Source organism: Aquarana catesbeiana, linkage group LG03 (genome assembly GCF_042186555.1).
Source record: "Aquarana catesbeiana isolate 2022-GZ linkage group LG03, ASM4218655v1, whole genome shotgun sequence".
Taxonomy (NCBI): Eukaryota; Metazoa; Chordata; class Amphibia; order Anura; family Ranidae; genus Aquarana; species Aquarana catesbeiana.
Genome location: NC_133326.1, coordinates 34,783,961 through 34,804,943, shown reverse-complemented (window position 1 = coordinate 34,804,943; position 20,983 = coordinate 34,783,961). Strand labels below are relative to the sequence as shown.

The window sequence follows — 20,983 nt, the reverse complement described above, 5'->3', positions numbered from 1 at the left end:
GAGCGGATGGTACATTTTACTATGTGGTATGTGTAACTGCCCGGTCATACGCTCCTTCTGGTCTAGAGCTGTTAATTTTATTGGTTAGGTGCTCTAACTACCTAACATACAGTCTCACAAAAGTGAGTACACCCCTCACATTTTTGTAAATATTTTATTATATCTTTTCATGTGACAACACTGAAGAAATGACACTTTGCTACAATGTAAAGTAGTGAGTGTACAGCTTGTATAACAGTGTAAATTTGCTGTCCCCTCAAAATAACACAACACACAGCCATTAATGTCTAAACCGCTGGCAACAAAAGTGAGTACACCCCTAAGTGAAAATGTCCAAATTGGGCCAAAGTGTCAATATTTTGTGTGGCCACCATTATTTTCCAGCACTGCCTTAACCCTCTTGGGCATGGAGTTCACCAGAGCTTCACAGGTTGTCACTGAAGTCCTCTTCCACTCCTTCATGACGACATCACAGAGCTGGTGGATGTTAGAGACCTTGTGCTCCTCCACCTTCTGTGTGAGGATGCCCCACAGATGCTCAATAGGGTTTAGATTTGGAGACATGCTTGGCCAGTCCATCACCTTTACCCTCAGCTTCTTTAGCAAGGCAGTGGTTGTCTTGGAGGTGTGTTTGGGGTTATGTTGGAATACTGCCCTGCGGCCCAGTCTCCGAAGGGAGGGGATCATGCTCTGCTTCAGTATGTCACAGTACATGTTGGCATTCATGGTTCCCTCAATGAACTGTAGCTCCCCAGTGTCGGCAGCACTCATGCAGCCCCAGACCATGACACTCCCACCACCATGCTTGACTGTAGGCAAAACACACTTTTCTTTGTACTCCTCACACTTGACACTATCTGAACCAAATAAGTTTATCTTGGTCTCATCAGACCACAGGACATGGTTCCAGTAATCCATGTCCTTAGTCTGCTTGTCTTCAGCAAACTGTTTCGGGCTTTCTTGTGCATTAATCTTTAGAAGAGAATTCCTTCTGGGACGACAGCCATGCAGACTAATTTGATGCAGTGTGCAGTGTATGGTCTGAGCACCGACAGGCGGACCCCCCACCCCTTCAACCTCTGCAGCAATGCTGGCAACGCTCATATGTCTAATTCCCAAAGAAAGCCTCTTGATATGACACTGAGTACGTGCACTCAACTTCTTTGGTCGACCATGGCGAGGCCTGTTCCGAGTGGAACCTGTCCTGTTAAACCGCTGTATGGTCTTGGCCACCGTGCTGCAGTTCAGTTTCAGGGTCTTGGCATTCTTCTTATAGTCTAGGCCATCTTTATGTAGAGCAACAATTCTTTTTTTCAGATCCTCAGAGAGTTCTTTGACATGAGGTGGCATGTTGAACTTCCAGTGACCAGTATGAGAGAGTGAGAGCGATAACACCAAATTTAACACACCTGCTCCCCATTCACACCTGAGACCTTGGAACACTAACAAGCTGCATAACACCGGTGAGGAAAACCGGCTAATTGTGGCGAATTTGGACATTTTCACTTAAGGGTGTACTCACTTTTGTTGCAAGCGGTTTAGACATTAATGGCTGTGTGTTGAGTTATTTTGAGGGGACAGCAAATGTACACTGTTATACAAGCTGTACACTCACTACTTTACATTGTAGCAAAGTGTCATTTCTTCAGTCCTGTCACATGAAAAGATAGAATAAAATATTTACAAAAATGTGAGGGGTGTACTCACTTTCGTGAGGTACTGTATGTATTTCTTCCTGGTGTCTATTGGGGGACCTAGATGATGATACCCCGCCCAATTGCATAAAACCTCTTCTCCGTTTATTATTTTATTAAGCTAAGAAAACTAGAATTGCTCAGTGGAAATCACAAACTGCTCCCACTTTAACCCAATGGCTTAGCCTTATTCATCAAGTTCTAACATACGAAGCCTGAGGCTGTCCTAAGAAATTTGAAAAGGTCTGGTCCCCCTGGCTAAATACACAAGCCATAAAACCACCAGATTAACAGGATACAAGCTGGTATCTCATGATATGAAGCTATGAGCCATTATGTGTTATCTTGATTCTCCCATTGCAACTTCATGCACCGGATTATATAATATGTACTGATGGAATTTAGAGAACATGTAGCCGTGATCTGAATGGTGGTAGTGTATCAAGTGGACTTATGGTCAGTTTTTTTCCTTTGTTCCCTTTTCTGTGTTCAAATTTGGTATGCTGTATATTTCTGTATTTGTGAAACAATAAAAAAAAATAAAAACAAATGAAATTTACTCTATAAAAAAAAAAAATTTAATTTGTAATTTCTGTCTGCTGCCTCGTTCCTCCACTAACACAAGACACTTTTGACAAGTTTTCCTGACACCAAGAAATAAAAAAAAGTTATGGGGCAGTGATCTGATTCACAGCCACAGCTATGCATCGTTCCTGTGTACTGTGAGGAAGGAAGGGGGGGGGGGTCCCTCCCCTTCAATCAGGTCTCCCCGCACTGAAAACCTGCACTCTGAAACTTCAAATCTCTACCCCCCTGCTTTTCAAAGTTTCGAGATCCTGTGAAAATTCTGGACTCTGAACGGCTATAGAGGGCTGCAGACAAACAGGTGCAACTTATGCATGGCTAAACAAGTACAACGCATACAGGAGGATTGGTTTCATTTTTGTGTATCATATGAGGTTAGTCACTTCACAGAGTATAATGTGGGGGTTTTCAAACACTTGATACTAAATCTTTTCTAAAGTTCTTTTTTTAGAAGTGCTCAGATCTCCAATGACAAACAATAGACATACAAAACAATTTGCAGCCTGTACTAACTTGGCATTATAATAATTGGGAGTCGGTGTGAGCACTGTTGTGTCTGTACATGCCTCTGCTAATTATTATGGTAAACATATACGACTGTTCGAGGCATAGAAAAGCCAAAAAATTTTTTCCTTCAAAGTCGTTATTTAAGATTACACTGCGCTAATGTCAAAGGGAATTTGACTCTATAGGACGCTGCAAGAGAAAGGAGCCACCCTGAACTGAAAACCTGCAGCGGCTGGTGGTATATTTTGGTGAGGGGAGCGGCAAACAAACACCCTCACCATCCCCCGTGGGTCGGTCGGGTCAACCGCACACCCACTACCCCCCCACCCACCCCTCACGGCAGCCGTGTGTCTCCTCCCCCCTCCTCCTAGGCCAATAGGATTGCATCTCTTTTCGGCCAATCGGGAAATGGGTCTCAGGAGAATTGGTGTGACAATAGCAAATGTTCATTCGCTATTGTCACACAACTGGATGGGCTTGGGGCTTAGTTCACTGCGCCCCGAGCCCACCCTTTTTTGAAGTCTATTAGTGCCTCTGGCTCTAATCACGTGCTAAAAAAAAAAAACATTGGGATCCATGCGTCCGGCGCCCTGAAAGTTGATTAGGGGCCGGATGCATGTATAGGGGGGCCCTGCATTATGGGCCGCCACTGGGCATCGGTTGTAGCACCAGCTTAAACTGAAACATAGGCAAGGATCAAAAGATAAAAGTCGTCGTATGTTGAGTAAGTGATTAAATCAGCTGCTGAAAGTAATAAAAAATATAAATAAAAAAATTAAGCATTTAATATCACTTTACTGTTTACCATGAATAACCCTGTCTGTACTGTGCCAGGAGATTTGATTTGAACACCGTGTCCTAACAAAGTGTTAAAGATCTCAAGGCTTGGGTGTCACATTGTAACTTGATGCCCTTTTCCTTCGGTCTGTCCCCAATTTTTCCCTCTAACTGCACTTTGTTCAGAACAGTTTGCAGTCCCATGTACAATACTGTCGCCCCCCCCCCCCCAAAAAAAAAAAACTAGAAGGGCTTGTGGGGTGGTAAAATCCTGCAGTTGAAATTAGTTTTTACAGCTGGCCAACTGCTCCCCCTTTAGCTACAGAGGCAGTGCCTGGGAATGTACACGTGCCACAGCAGAAATAATACCCCCTGCTGCTTTTGATGATCATATCTGCCGAACGTGACCCATTCAGGTTAATGCATTGAACACGGTTGTGGCATGCTTGTGTGGGGTTCAAGTGGTGAAGCAGGCGATACGACAACTCTTTAATGCCTGTCAAATGCTCTCTGAAGAGCAATCTGAACACGTATTGCTTGTCAGAGATCAGAGCACATGTTAACGAGCCCAAAAGGAAAGACATGTTTTAAAAATAATTTTTAGGTTTGGTGTATAAATTGGAACGCATAACATATGCAGCGCTACCCCCATAGGAGCTGCCGGTATGAATGGTCCCATATCCCCACTTAGAACACACACAGCCAGGCACACAGCATTTTCTTCTCTCACTGGCTCAAAGTGTCTATGGGTATCTCTTGTATTTTTATTGCCGAGCATAACTTGGATAGGTATGGGGAGGCATGGGATACCCCAAAGGAACTGAAGTAAATGAGAACTCTTCTCCCTATACTGGCGGAGGACTTTCACAAAGTCTCTACTTGTCATGAGAAGCACTGAAGCTAGCTTCTGTGTAATGCTGAGAACTACATAAATTCTCTGAGGCATAGAACATAGGTCAGTACTCACAGGCCTCAGGATCTGCCACCTTCTGATATTCACCGAGTGCGCCTTACTGCGGGAGACACAGACTCAGGATACCACCAACCACTGGACCCTCTCATATCCAGCCTCTACCTGGTATCCTCCAAAGTGCTCCTCCACACCAAATACAAAACAAAAACAAAAAAAACACAAAAAACAGGAAACCCCAGGCTTTAGGGAATAGGGCCCCCTCTTAAGCCAGAGCAGAGAAATGGACCTGAATGAACTCTCAGTAGCATCTCCAGCAGACTGCCCTGAGGGGCAAAACCCATCTGACAGGGGACTCCTCAGGCAAAGCTACCCAGGATCTAAAAGCCCACTGATCCAGTGCTCCAGACTATTTATGGACTGTCCAGCCCCCTTCTGAATACACATCTCCAGGGAATGGCCGGGTCCCCATATATATTCAAGCTGCTCTCTTAGTGAGGGAGACGCAGACTCACGATAAACACCTACCACTGGACCCTCTTCCATCCAGCTTCTACCTGACATCCTCCAGAGTGCTTCTCTAGACCAAAAAAACAAAAAAAACAACAGGAAACCCAAGACTTTAGGAAAGGGTCCCTAAGCAAAAGCCATGGCTGGTACCTCGAACACTCAGCAAGCAGACTGCACTAAGGGGCAGAACTCCTCAAACAGGGAACTCCTCAGGCAAGGCTACCAGGCATGCAAAGGCCCCCTACTCTACTGCTTCTGACTATTTATGAACTGCTCTGCCCCCTTCTGGACACACCTCCCCAGGGATTGGCTGGGTCACCATAAATATCCAAGCTGGTCTCTTTGTGAGGGAGCAAGTGGTGAGTCGGCTATAATTGAGCATTGGGTTGTGCCACATCCAATAATATAGAAAAGAAACAAAATCCCCTTGTGGTGGACTTTTAAGGCACAGAAATCGTTTGAGAAAGATTAATCTAGTTTGAAAAATGTTTATTCAATATAATAAGTACAAAATATAAAAAACACATAAAAAAGATACAATAGAACAAATTTACAGTGCTGTCATCACAACATAGTACAAGTAGTAAACCAGTAATTCTTGCACCCGACACATATGTGTATCTCCTTCCTCAAGGGTATAATTAAGCGAGAATACTAAGTGTTATATATATTGAGATGACAACCCTTTCAGACCATGCAGATTAAAAACATATGAATGCAAAAAGATGTTCCCAGTTTGCTTGAGCCGGAGATCTAACACAGGTGGCGTGCCTCAAAAAAGAGGGGTGCCTAGCCTGAAAAGCTGACCCAGTTCCCCCACACACAAACCAGACCAGGAGGGGAGGTCAGGGGACTCACTGGGGCCAAAAAGAGGAAAAAGACCCTGCCAATGGTGAGTAAGAACCACTTGAGTGTGCAAAGAACGTTATTTGCTGTAGAGAGCACAGTCACCACAACTATTGAACTTGTGACCGTTCACTCCAGCATCCAGCACAGAACTCTTAATTGTGAGGGAGACACAGACTCACGATAGACCCAAACACTGAACCCTCTACCATCCAGCCTCTACCTGCCATCCTCCAGACCAAAAAAAAAAAAAAAACACAGGAAACCCCAAACTTTAGGGAAAGCCCCCCCCCCCCGAAAAAGCCATGGCTGGTGCTTTAAGCAGCATCTCAAGCAGACTGCACCAAGAGGCAGAACTCCTTAAACAGGGGACTCCTCAGGCAAGGCTACCCAGGATCCAAAAGCCCCCTGCTTTAGTGCTCCAAACAATTTATGGACTGCACAGTCCCCTTCTGAGCACAACTCTCTGGGAATTTGGCTGGGTCTCCCTAAATATTCAAGCTGCTCTACCATTCTCACTCCCACTGCACTTCCAGAAGCTTCCAGGGGGGAAGCAATCAGACCAGCAACCTGTGTAACACTGAGCAGGCTAGATCAACCAACCCTTGCTCCACTGATTACAGATAAGCTAAACTAAATTTAAACTAAACTTACCTAGCAACCTGCTCCGCTTAGGAGGGTGCCACACAAACTTCACCCTCTCACTCAACACTGACTATTTGTAATCCTTATGCTGCTTGTATTGGTAAATAGATAAGTATATCATAATTATTTGTTTTAAACTTTTGTTTACATTCTTTTCAGTTACTTCCTGTTTGCCATGCCTAGGCAAATGTTGTCATAAATCCCAAGAGTCTTCAAGAGGGGTTTTCTTAGCCAAGCACCTCCTCCTGCCCGCATGCTAGATCTTGGGCAGATGGATTCCAGGACGTAAATGCTACATGAATCATCTGCCCCTACTCAAGATGGCCACTGCCAGAAATGCTAGGGGGTCGATTTTCAATGTGATTTCTAAGTCTGATTTGAATACCAAAAATGAATTAAATACCGTTTTTGGATTGTAGCGCTCAGATGCAGTGTGGTTCCGCGTTCCTAAAGTACAAACTATAAAAAGGTACAAACGGTACCTGGTGGAGTTCTTCAAACATTTTGACGAATGTTGGATTTACTTTGCTCTGCATGACAAACTATAAAAAAATATATACAATTCGTCAAATAATAAACAGACTTGATGTTTTAAATGTCACTTTAACAAATCTGACATGACCTCCCCGGTAGCATGTGACATGACAAGCTGCAGTGCCTGTGCAAACAAATATAAAGGGAGCTCCCGCAGAAAGGAGCAGTGTCTAGAACATACAGCAGAGAAGACATTCATTTTACTCCTTGTACTGTTTTCTGAAAATAGTGTAAATACAGACTGCCGCACTTTGCTACATTGCTTGTTTTAAAAGTCCTCGTCTGTCTAAAGCTGCATGATGTGCAGCAGCCCCACACATGTGAAGTTCAAGGAGATTATAAAGATGGAAGCTCAAGCTGTTTAGACAGCTGAGCTGCTGTAAACTGACGAAACGTGCGTGCAGCATCTGGTGACAGAACCACCCGCTGGATTTCAGTTTAGTGCAGTTTACTGAAACCATATGAAACGGAATGAATTATTTCACTCACTGGGCCGGCTCAGCAGATTTAAAAAAAAAAAAAAAAATTGTATTTGCAAACAGTGCAAAAACATTGGTGACCTGTATATAAAATAACTTCCCCGTGACGATTAGACGTTTACAGTTAAAGTTCTGTAAACGTAAGTGATAAAAATCTTACTAGCACATGTTGTAGTAAGAACAGCAACACAAAATAATATACATCGATCAGCCATAACAATATGACCACCCACCTAGTATTAAGTAGGTTCCCCTTTTGCCACCAAATAAAAACCCTGACCCATCGAGGCATGGACACCACTAGACAAAGAATCACACTGCCTCTGCCGGCTTGTCTTCTTCCCATAGTACATCCTGGTGCCATCTCTTCCCTAGGTCAGGGATGTACACGCACCCGGTCATCTACATGATGTTAAAGAAAACATGATTCATCAGACCAGGTCACCATCTTCCATTGCTCCGTGGTCCACTTCTGATGCCAACATGGCCATTGTAGGCACTTATGGCTGTGGACACGGGTCAGCATGGGTACCCTGACCAGTCTGCGGCTACACAGCTCAGTACACAACAACCTGCCATGCACTGTGTGTTCTGACTCCTTTCTTTTGGAACCAGCATGAACTTTTTCAGCAATTTAATCTACAGTAGCTTGTCTATTGGATTGGACTACATGGGCCAGCCTTTTTTCCCTACCTGCATCAATGAACCTTGGCCGCCGTGACCCTGTCACCAGTTGGCCTTTTTGTTTTCCTTGGACCACTACTGGTCAGTCCTGACCCCTGCAGAACGGGAACATCCCGCAAGAGGTGCAGTTTTGGAGTTGCTCTGTCCCAGTCGTCAAGTCATTACAATTTGGCCCTTGTCAAAGTTGCTCAAATCTTTACGCTTGAACATTTTTTTTCTGGATTTCAACACATCTGCTTTAGGGACAGGATGTTCACTTGCTGCCCAATACATCCCACCCACTTTAAAGTGTCATTGTCACAAGATAAGACGGAATCCAGTTCTCGAAACACAGTGAAACGTCAGAAACCAGAAGCGATGAGGATTTGGTCACTTTCGGTTTCGGTCTCATGAAACCAAGAGTTACCAACTTGCAAAAGCAATAGCTTAAACTGATCTTGGTATGATCTGATGCTTTGGAGGCCAGAGGAGACATCTGGGGTCCAATGGACCCCACACCTCTCTAAAAAGAGGACCTGTCACGGCTTATGCTATCAGAAGTGATGTCGTTCAAAGCAAAAAAGTGAGTGTAAAAAAAAAAATTAAAACATTTTAAAAAAACAACTTTTAAGCACCCCCCCGTGCTTACACACAATTGCGAACGCACACCTCAGTCTCCCACACATATGTAAACTGTGATTGCACCACACATGTGAGGTATCACCACAAATATCGGAGCAAGAACAATCATTTTAGCGCCCAACCTCCTGTGTAACGCTACACTGGTAAAACCATTCTAAAGGCTGAAGGTTTTTTTTTTACCTTCATGCATTTGAAAGATGTGTACACACTATACGAAAATTCTTTGGACGAAAATGTTCGCCTGATTTTCTTATAGTGTGTACGAGCCATTATCTGCGGCTTCCTTGAGTGAGCAAATTTCCCCAGCTGCAGAACCTATTTAAGTTATCAGGGTCGATTATGCAACAGTGAAACCCGTTGGTGTGATCACTGGAGTTAACAACTGTTTAACCTGTCAGTTCACTAAAACACCCGCTTACATGCAGCATATTAGAGGCTCAAGATTGACTCCCGGGGACTGTGAGAGATTCCCGAGATTGTGTCAAGCATTAGCAGCTAAAGGATTCATACCAAGTCCTTTTGAAGATAAATGGCAACAGAGAACAACAAATAAAGGCCCATTGACCTTAAAGCGTAGCAGAATGTAAAATCATATGTGCATTTCCATATTGTAATTCAATTATTTCTAGCCTACTCCTTTAACTCCGTACGATCTTAAAGTTTGTAAACGTATCTGAACTAGAGCGGTACTGAAGAGGAATTTCAATAGGTGAAGTCCGTCCAGAAATCACTGTGTGCAGGCAGCAAAGGTACCATGGGTTATTTAGTCCTTAGAAAACAGAAAGTAAACAGCAGAGAAGAAGCAAAGCATGCAGAGATCCTGAGAAGTTGTGGAAAGAATGGGCCAGCAGACAGGCAGCACTCACAGCATTTTCAGTAAGCCGTATTGCTATTACAATGCTGAGGTTCTAAAATGAAAGTGTATCTTGTAACCATACAACTCCTTTAACCTTTTTGTGCTGGTGCCTTCCTGCCCTTTAAGAGGATTCAGATGCCGGGAGGTGGGGTTTATGATCATGTGACCGCCGTGATTGACTGGGAGCCGCCACTGATTTATACACCAATAGGAGAGCGGTTATCTTGACTTTACAAAAAAAAGCATGCAATTAACTTTTTGTAGACAAATGTTGCAAATTTGAGAAATGCAAATAAACTGTTCATGTGGCTGCTGTGAATATCTGCTTCCTATAAGAGCTGCACAATTAATCGTTTTAAAAAAAGACGATCTCATTCAACCCCCCTGACGATCTGTATTGCAGAGTTTCCCCGATTTTTTCATGTAACAAGTATAGAGAGTTCTCTGCTCACTCTGGCAGTCTGCCAAGATTTTAACATTGTAACTCTTCCATCTTAGATCAAAGGGATAAAACTAATGCAGGAAGTTTAACCACTTAAAGTCTAAACCTTTTTCTGACACTTGTTTCTTACAGTTAAAATCAGATTTTTTTTTTTGCTAGAAAATTACTTGGAACCCCCAAACATTATATATATTTTTTTAGCAGAGACCCTAGGCAATAAAATGGCGATTGTTGCAATATTTTATGTCACAGTGTATTTGCACAGTGGGCTTTCAAACACAATTTTTGGGAGAAATACACTTCAATAAATAAATTTTAAAAAAACACAGTAAAGTTAGCTCAATGTGACAGACCTAGCCGGGAGAGAGACTTTTGGAGGGGACTGCATGCTAGCCTCTTGTCGAACGATCGGGGGCCCTTGCATTTGGGGGAACGGTGCTCTTTGTGAGCTGTATGCCTGGGGACCCTTGAGGTGGTATTACTGTGGATTCAGGTCCTGGTCCCCCAGGACACACAGACTTTGGGGACACTGGATTTGCCATATTGGAATAGTGGCTGATTCATAATGCTGGGACAGATACTGTTAGGAGATGCTGAGGTAAATCCCAGCACCTGTCTGTCTGTTGTCTGCTAAAATGTGTATTGTAAATAAGTCTATAGTATGGGATCTAAGAGTCATTAGATCCCCATTGTTGTTTGTGTTAAAGCGGGGTTCCACCCAAATTTTGAACATTATCTCTATGCATTCTCTTCCTTGCCTAGATGCTGACATGCTGTGTAAAAAAATTTAAAATCGCCGTAATTACCTTTTTTTTTCTAATCTTCTTAGCACTTCCTGGTTTTCCTCCCATGGGAGTAGGTGTGTTTCTAGCCTCTCCCAGACCTCCCACAGTCCCCTGGGAGCTAGTCTCAGGCTTCCCAGCATGCATTGTGCAACAGCATCATCACAACATCTCGGTGAATGCTGGGAGCACAGCATTCACTGCATCCAGGAAATACATGCTTGTGGGCTTCAAATGCCCACAATGAAGATGGAAACCGCCTTCAGTGAATTTTATAAGTTATTCTTTACAACGAAATCGGACACAGGCAGACTTATTACACAGAACATGTGAGTAGATAATCATGAGAACAAAAGTTTGTGAATGAACTCCAAAAAAAACCAAAAAACGATAGATAGGTGGACCTCCGCTTTAATTAACTCTGCTATTGTGTGAAGAAGAGTCTATGTTGATTGTGATAATGTTGATTGGATTTTCTGAACTACAAGACAGCCAGTCTGGCCTAAAGGTCATGTCTGAGTCATCTAGGCTGTCTAAAGGGATTAGTTAATTAGCTCATGTTAATTAGGTTAATTAGGTTACAGCTGTATTGTTAGAGTAATATGAGCAGGAGGTCTGCACCTCCACTTTTAGTGTATAAAAGCCTGTATTTTGCAATAAAGTGAGATTCCTGTTTGAACTTACATACAGCCTGCCTGGTGTTTGTTCTGAGCTATCACAACTGGGTTAGAACAGCACATAGCTGTAGTTCTAATCCCGGAACATTGGATGACCGAGCAATCAAATGTTGCGATCTGCAATCTGATTCTATAGCTGCAGAGGAGTGTCGGGAGAGTGGAACCGAGCAAGCAAGGGGCTCGTTACACTGAATTTTTTTGTTTAATGTGAAAGATGATGTTACGCCGTGAGAATTGTGAGAGAATCCTGATCTATCTTCTAAGCAAAAAAAAAATTGTGATTCTCATTTTAGCCAGAATCGTGCAGCTCTACTTCCTATAATACAGTATCTTCTCACTCCTTAAACCTGACATGTGACCTTCCAAACTGCAGCCGCTGTTTACTGCCAAACAATAATGCAGTTATCACACCCAATACAGAAGTAAGCCATCAGTGTGGCCCCTTAAGCCTGTGCTCACACCTGGCATAATCCGTATCTGACACTGAAAACCTGCAGGTTCCCTGACTCAGCAGTCACCACCAAGGAGTTCCCACAACACATCACAGCGCTCACAGCACAAGATTCATTCTATGACCCTGTGAACGCTGTGAGCAATGTGACTTAGAGTGATGGTATGTGGGAATTGACACGCTTGAGTAAACTCACATTGTAGCATGCGGAAGGTATGTGGTGACAAAATTCCTGGCTTTATATAATCTATGAGCCATTTACCTTAACAGTTACAAAGAGGGACACAAAATAAAAACAAATGCTTCACTATGATTTTTTTTTTTTGGTCTTGCAAAACGCTATCAGAGACCAAGTTACTCTCAATTCAAGGTTTTACTGTATTGTAAACTCCACCGAACACTGTAATAAACCATTTGTCATATAATATTGTGCAGATGAAAAGCACCCATGCCTAGAGATGTGCACAACAGAATAATCGGTTTGGTTTCAGATTATTTAGGTAAATCATTTCAACATTTCATTATGTTAGAATGATTCATTTTCAGAATTTGTCTAGTATATTCAGATTTGTTTCTTATATTTGTTGTTCCAAATTGATTTGTTTTTTCGGAAGTCATTTCCGAGGATTGGCTATATTCGTTAACATGCTAATTCGTTATCCACTTGACCTTTGGATGATTTTATCCCATTCATGTCCAGAGCATTTTTTCTTATTCAGCACTGCACTACTTTAATTGGTAATTGTCATTGTCACAGTCATGCAATGCTGTACTTAAAATTACATTTATATTAATTTTTTCACACAAATTTGATCACCACTGCATTTATTTTTTATGATATAAGTAAATTAAAAAAAAAAAAAAGTTTTTCTGCTATAAAACATATCCAATAAAAATGTAAAAATACAATTTCTTCTTAAATTTAGGCCAAAATGCATTCTGCTACATGTTGCTTCCTTTGTGTGAAACCTCTGGTGATCCTGCCACTCCCTCTGCTTTTCTATTTCAAACTAACCATGTTAGGCATAGAAGAAAATCCATCCCAGCCTGATCAGTTATCTGCCTGTGCTGGGAGAATAGCCTGCCTGTCCTTGACTGATCAGACCCACTCGCCCCCCCCCCCCCCCCCCCCCCCCCGGACACAGCCATTCACTGGGAAGATTAGTGTTCTGCTGTTTCTCCATTTGTTTTGTTCCATAAGCTCCTTATGCCACTGAAAACAGATTATGTCATCACTATTTAAAAAAAAAAAAAAAAAAAAAAAAGTATTATGAATGACTAGAGCAATTTTTACATTTCTGCTATGGTCACATTTATTATGCAATAATTTGTGTCATTACTAAAGATAACAGGCTAATACATATTTTGTTTAAGGAAAAACAAGGCTCTCTTTGTTTGATATTGTCTTGCAACAATGATTTTCTTTCTGGAGATGAATGAATGAACAGAAAGATACAAAAAGTAACATGTTACATAGTATCTTTGTATAATTGTGGCTTGAAGCAGTTTTGTCTATAAACATTGACTGTTTTTTGACAGCTACAGCCATCAACTTCTTTTTTGAGTATACTTTAAAGTGTTACTAAACCCAGAACCCTGCATTCACTATATCTGGTCTCCCACAGTACACAGAACATGGAAATGCAATTGTTATAGTAAATATAAACAGCGAAATATCTTTTCTTATCAGCAGTATATAGCAGTCTTGTGAGTTATCTGTGTCGGTTAGGCCCATTTCACACTGGGGCGGTGTGGGCGCAGGCGGCAAAACAGCGCTATTTTTAGTGCCGTTTTAGCGGCGGTATTCGGCCGCTAGCAGTGGCAGTTTTACCCCCCTGCTAGCGGCCAAAAAAGGGTTAAAACCACTGCAAAGCACTGCTGCAGCAGCACTATGCCGGCGGTATAGTTGCGCTGCCCATTCATTTCAATGGGCAGGAGCGGTGAAGGAACGGTATACACCCCTTCCTCACCGCTCCAAAGATGCTGCTAGCAGGATTTTTTTTTACCATCCTGCCAGTGCACCGCTCCAGTTTGAATGCCCTCGGGCTTTCACACTGGAGTGTGAGGAGCGGCTCTTTCAGGGCACTTTGCAGGTGCTATTTATAGCGCTGTAGCGCCTGCAAAGCGCCCCAGTGTAAAAGGGGTCTTAAAGCTTGTAGGAGCAGTTTTCTGACAATCTGATGAGACTGCAAGATCCCTGACCCTCTGTCTGTACAGTGTTGATTAGCCCTGTGCTAATCACATGCATCCTCCCAAGAGAAAAAAAAAAAAAAACCTCTCTAGCAATACACACCAAACTGAGCATGTGCAGCCTGACACCATAGACTCTGTGTTATCAGGAAATTATAAGGGGACTGTTGAATGAGGGGAGGATCAGAGAAGACAGGATCAAACAGCTTTTTGTACACATTGCGGAGGATTAACCCCTTAAGTTCTACAGTGAGTATAACAAGCATGCTTTACTACATATACAAACTGATTTTACTGTTGTGGGTTTATAACACTTTAATGATGGCTTTGATTAATCACAGCTGACAATTACGGTATACCGAGAGGGGGGTCTCAGAAGCAGGGCAGAGAAACTGGACATGCCTCACACATCCTGTGTACGATTACACTTTAGAGCATGTGTACCCCGTTCAAAGTCTAACTAGTCTACCAGTTAAATCAAATGGACATTGGGAATGATCAAACATTCAATCCTTTAGCATGCAAACAAAAATGCACTGCTGTGAGGACAAAATGCCTGTGTTTGCTCAATATTTCATTTTATATAGATAATCTTCACCTGATAAAGGAGTTTCTCCAAGAACATTCCATCCACTGGGCAACTGAAGATGTTTAAAAGCCAACGTGATCTTCTTATCTAGAATGGTCAAATCCCCCGGATGTGGCTGTGCGCTGATCAGGAACCGAGCGAAGTTCAGGGCCTGCTGGTTGGTGGCATTGGCCACTAGAAACTGAGCAGAATCGTATGCTTCATCATGGGTGAATTCAAAGCTCTCCTCTCCCAACACAACCACCGAGCCTTTCTTGGATGCACACAGCGAGACGGTAACAATTTCACAACAGCCGTGAGCTGAAAGAGAAAATAAATAAAAAGGTTCATAAAATAACAGTCAATGGAGGATTATATGGTGTAAATGAAGCAATTTTCCAATTCTCATTATTCCTGGCAGTCATTCACGATTTCCATTCAGTAAACAAATCAAGATGGTGCCCTTTAAAATATGTTGAAGAAGTTGACATACAGTGCCTTAAAAAGTATTCATACCCCTTGAAATTTTCCACATTTTGTCATGTTACAACCAAAAACGTAAATGTATTTTATTGGGATTTTATGTGATCGACCAACACAAAGTGGCACATAATTGTTGTCTGACAGAGCTTGAGCTATTTTGCAACGAAAAATGGACAGAACTGTCCCTCTCTAGATGTGCAAAGCTGGTAGGGACATCCCCAAAAGACCTGCAGTTGTAATTGCAGTGAAAGTTGGTTCTACAAAGTATTGACTCAGGGGGGCTGAATACAAATGCACGCCACACTTTTCACATATTTATTTGTAAAACATTTTCCTTCCACCTCACAACAACAATTATGTGCCACTTTGTGTTGGTCTATCACATAAAATCCCAATAAAATACATTTACGTTTTTTGGTTGTAAAATGACAAAATGTGGAAAATTCCAAGGGGTGTAAATGCTTTCTCAAGGCACTGTACTGCACTCTACTAAACCATGAACATAGCAAAGGGCAAATATTCTGCTGCAAGCTTTAAATAACCCCCCCCCCCACCCCACCCCCCATAGATGAATGGGAGGCGGTTCCGATAGTCGTCGGGCACTAGCACAGTCTCTACAAAAGGAGGAACTGTTCACCATAATAAAAGCCTCAGAACAATTTACTGAATAATCCAACAAAAAGACTACTCCATCTAATGTACAGCACTCTAATGCATTTCACTCTGTCAGGAGCTTACTCATAGGCTGACCTTACAGTAAGCTCCTGACCGTGTGAAACGCATTAGCTCTGTACATCACATGGAGTAGTCTGTTTGTTGGATGATTCGATGATGTGTTCTGAGGATTTTAATATGGTGAGTGGTTTTGCTTTCCTTATTTGGAGTCCCAAAGAGCATAAACATACCACATTAAGAAAGAACTTTAATACTGTGATACATTATACAGAATGCCAATTTAGTTAAAAACAAAACTATATGGAAATATTAATTGTATATATATATATATATATATATATATATATATATATATATATATATATATATATATATATATATATATATATATATATATATAGCACTGCATACAATGTCGTTGCCTTGTAATAGTATTCAGATAAATATAAATATATAAATATATGACAATATTATCATGTACACCTATCCAGCCAACAGATGGCATTGTCATTTCCTTTCACTGTTCTCTCAACTTACTGTGTTGAAAGTCTGTGGGTTGCAAAGATCAGACAAAAATGTATACATAGGACTGGATGAACTAGAGCAGCCTTTTTCAATCAGGGTGCCAGGAGGTTTCTTCAGAGGCGCCTTGGCAAAATGTCTAAAAATTGCATGCAAACCGGCCTATGGATGAAGCCTGCCTTTTAGTTACACAAAGCCACAGGTTTTCATTGTGCACCATTACAACCTTCGAGAAACATTGGCATACTAGTCAGTATCAGTTCGCAAAAGTGTATTTGCTTTGGAAGAATGAATCACCTCTAACGTTGAGTGTCCAACGTGTGGATGTTGCTGAATTGTGTAAAACTATTAGAATAGTTTTTACATTTTAGAATGGGGTGCCTCAAGACTGTCCATAGTTTTTAAAGATGCCTTGACTGAAAAAAGGTTTACTAGAGGCCAGGGGGCTCAGTAGGCTGGTTCAACATCCGTGTCTAAAAGTGTGTGCTGCCTCTTTAGCCAGCCGGAGTGCTTAGTGAATCCTTTGTCATTTATTACATGCTTTAAATGTAAAAAAAAAAAAAATTCCAGCAGGGCTTCCATCCTAAACTGGCGAGGTACGGCATCTTCAGGTTTTCATCAGTCCCGCCTGCCTCCTCCCCCCTCCCCGCTGCCTTCTGGAACCTGTGTGTGTCCCAGAAGACAACAGGGCCATTCAGAAAGCATAGCGCAACTCGTGTGTGTGCAGTAAGAAACCATCTGTGCAGCCTGAAAGCTTCACAGCTGGTGTTCCGTCAAAATAGCCAACTCGTCGAAATCTCCAAGAACGTCACTTTCGGTTACTCTCCAGCATCAGTAAATGGAGATTGACGAGTTGGCTGTTTTGGACACAACACCGACAGCGAATACACCACAGTACACAATGACTTGGATGTTTTGACAGAATAGCGGCTAAGGAGGAAAAAGTTGCCGCCGCCATGTTGTTGGTTAGTAGCGGGCAGACTAACAATGTCAGCTCATTATAGGGTGTACCGTAGTGTATACGCTGCGGGTGTTCTGTCAAAACAGCAAACTCATCCAAATCTCCAATTACTGATGCTGGAGAGTAACCGGAAGTGACGTGGTTGGAGATGAATGAGTTGGCTGTTTTGACATTACACCGGTTTCTCTTAGTTGCAATACCGGCGCCTCCACCCGATCCAATGGACGAATCGGCTTCGGGGGGGCCAACATCACGGGATTCCTGGACAGATAAGTGTCCTTATATTAAAAGTCAGCAGCTATATTATTTGTAGCTGCTTACATTTCATTCTTTTCTTAAGAGGCTGGAACTCCGCTTTAAGCCTGTAAACGCACCTCTATATTAGCCTATGTGCCCATGCACACATCGCTACAGGCGTATATGAAGAAGAGTGTTAGCAAGCAGGAAAATAAAAGGAAAGCACCAAAAGGTGCGTTCTGAGAGGAGCTTATGAGCATACATTATGAAACTTGCACACATGCACTTTAATATATTCCAACCACCAGAATAAATCAATATTTTAACCCGTACAATGCATTTAAACTCAACACCATACGTGCACAAAACGCATGTACTTAGAGGCATTTTTCTGGCAGAAAAAAATCCAGCATATTTTGAGCATACATGTTCACGTTCGTGTGTATGGGCCTAAATAGGACAGATTACTTTGCGATTAGCAATTATGCGCTCACAGTGTATCCTTTTTATTCCATGACAGGGTCACGTTCAGCTTCTGCTTTATTATTGACAACTTGCAATGTGTAATGTTGCCGGCTGTAGAGTTCTGCCGATGATACTCTAATTGGATTAAAGATTTAGTTGTGTTTAGACATAATGACATTGCATAGTGTCATCTATCTGTGAAATAATCAGAGGAACTCTACGGCTCGCTCTGCACACGGCAATGTCAGGAGATTAGTGGAGCTTTCACAAAACTGAAAAAAGTTTTTTTGTGTTCTTGCCCCTTCACGATCTCCTACAATTCATGTTTTCAACGCATAATGCTGTACATAGGGAACCTGCATAACTATGAAATGGATGAAATACAGCAATGATAACATGACAGCAAACCACAGAGCTACCTGGCTGTATATCAGGAAACTGCTGCGGACTAAAACCCTCACACTGCCAGGACCATTATTGTATTTTTTGCATGTTAAAAAAAAAAACCCACACACACACACACTTTAAGGCTTGAAGATTTAACCACTTCAATACTGGCCACATTTACCCCCTTACTGCCCAGGCCAGTTTTTAGCTGTCGCACTTTAAATGACAAATGCTCGGTCGTGCAACACTGTACCCCTTATGAATTTTTCATAATTTTTTCACAAAACCAAAGCTTTCTTTTGGGAGGTATTTAATCACCACTGGGTATTTTAGTTTTTGCTAAATAAATTTAAAAAAAAAGACATTTTGAAAAAAACAAACAACAAAAAAAACAAAAAACAAACATTCTGCTTCATTTCGGTTATATAATTTTGCAAATAAATAATCTTTCTATATAAAATGTAGGTAAAAATGTATTCTGCTACATTTCGTTGGTGAAAGTAACCCAAATCAGTGTATATTAGTCTGTAGGAAAGTTATACAATCCACAAACTATGGTGTAAATAACTGAAAAATGATCAGTCCTGATGTACTGATGGACTATTGAGTCCCATCATGCCCCGGGACTGTGACGTCATAAAGGGCGGGTCACCGGATGACATCACCCGGTGACCCCGGCCCATGCCTATATAAGTCATTGCACACAGCGCACACGGCATTACAGCGGGAGAGGACGTCGAGTCAACATCGGATGAAGAGAAAAGGGAATTAGACAACAGAGAAGACCAGGCAAACGCTAGCAAAAGAGCGGGCAGAAGAGCAGAAGATAGCAGAGGAGCCTGGCAGACACCGGAGAGCGCGGAGAAGTCGGAAGAGAACTCCGAAGTCAGAAGAGACCCCCAGGGCTGCCTAATAAATTACTTTAGAAACCTGTGTAGTGTGTTTTTTTTTTATTGACACTTTTTTCCCCCAGGTGAATGAGAAGAGGTACGATGTACCCCAATACTCATTCACATAGGGTGGGGGGCCGCCAGATTCCGATAAGCTCCCCGCCCGCAGACCCCGACAACCAATGGCCAGGGTTGTCGGGAAGAGGCCCTTGACCTCATCAACATGGGGACAAGGTGCTTTGGGGTGGGTGGCGCAGGGCCCCCCCCCCTGCCCCAAAGCACCAACCCCCCCATGTAGAGGGCATGTGGCTTGGTATGGTCCAGAAGAGGGGGGCGCTTGCTTTCCCCCCTTTCCTGACCTGCCGGGCTGCGTGCTCAGATAAGGGTCTGGCATGGATCCTGGGGAGGAGGGGGCACGCCATTTCTTTTGGTGGGGGTTTCCACCAAAAGAGCCATAAGAGCCATACCAGACCGAAGGGTCTGGTATCATCTTGGGGGGGAACCTCACGCAAGTTTCTCAGCACACAAGTCGCACCGCAAGTTGGATCCTCTTGATCCGACTTCTGGTGCGACCTCTAGTCAAACCAATGGGCCCCCATAGGGAATAATTGATTTTAAATAGAGACAGAGAAACGCGGCTGAAAGCTAGCGCTGAGTAACGTGCATTGAATTCAAAGCAAAACGCAGAGAAAATTGCATTTTTAACGCCGCTTTTTTCCTGGCATATGTACTGGCTTTACACCCAGTTTTTTAAAACGTCCGTGGGCATGTAGCCTTAAAGTTGAAGTAAACCCTTCTATCACTTTCAGCCAAAGAAGCTGCCATCTTGGCCTCTGTTTGATCTTCAACTGCCATGGTGCTGCACATGTGATCAGTTAGGACACCAGCCACTGGATGGTTTGACAGTTTGGTTAAGAGCCCTACCAATGCAAGTTACATTCCCAACACGTGACAGGAATATAAGTGTTTTTTGAAACAGTTAAAAGCAGGAGTACCAGTCTGTGTAAAAAAAAAAAAAAAAAAAAAAAAAAAGTAAAAAAGTCAGCAGCTAAAAATGCTGTAGTTGCGAACTTTTAATATAAGGTACTTACCTGTCCAGGGTTCCTTCAGTATCGGCAGCCCAAGCCGATTGGTCCATCGGCTTCAGGTGTCGGCATTGCTAATAAGGGAAACTGGCAGAGAAACCTGCTCTACTGTTTAAAACCTAGTTGTATATTTCAGCCTGGAACTCCCCTTTAAATTCATTGATTTTTCATTTCCATTTTAAAGCCGAACTCCTGGTAACACTTTTTTAAACAGTTACAGCAACAGTTATTTTTCCTTACACCAACATTATACCACAGTACTGCACAATGCTGCTAGACTTGTCATGCTTTGCGAAGCTTATCTGAAGACAACAGACACAATATATGCTATTGGAGGTCATATGAGGTTTGTGTGCTTCCTGTTTTACACCTGAACTGCATTCATTTATATCCAATATTGAAATTTATTGTCCCACTAAACTGACAAATACAATTTGAGCAAATGCATGAGAATTAATCATCCATATTAATCATGAGATTTCTAAATCCAGCCTCAATTTCTACATCCTCAAGCAGGCAT

General features: G+C 42.4%; 1 protein-coding gene across 5 annotated transcripts in view; it reads right to left on the bottom strand.

The window, feature by feature from the left end:
- Window positions 1-20,983, bottom strand: part of AKAP13 (A-kinase anchoring protein 13) — a 446,306-nt gene that overhangs the window by 256,395 nt on the left and 168,928 nt on the right. For all 5 annotated transcript variants that reach the window (XM_073618416.1, XM_073618419.1, XM_073618420.1 and 2 more), the window contains exon 4: window positions 14,789-15,079. In XM_073618416.1, coding sequence (XP_073474517.1) covers window positions 14,789-15,079 — 291 coding nt within the window. The remainder of the gene's footprint in view (window positions 1-14,788; window positions 15,080-20,983) is intronic.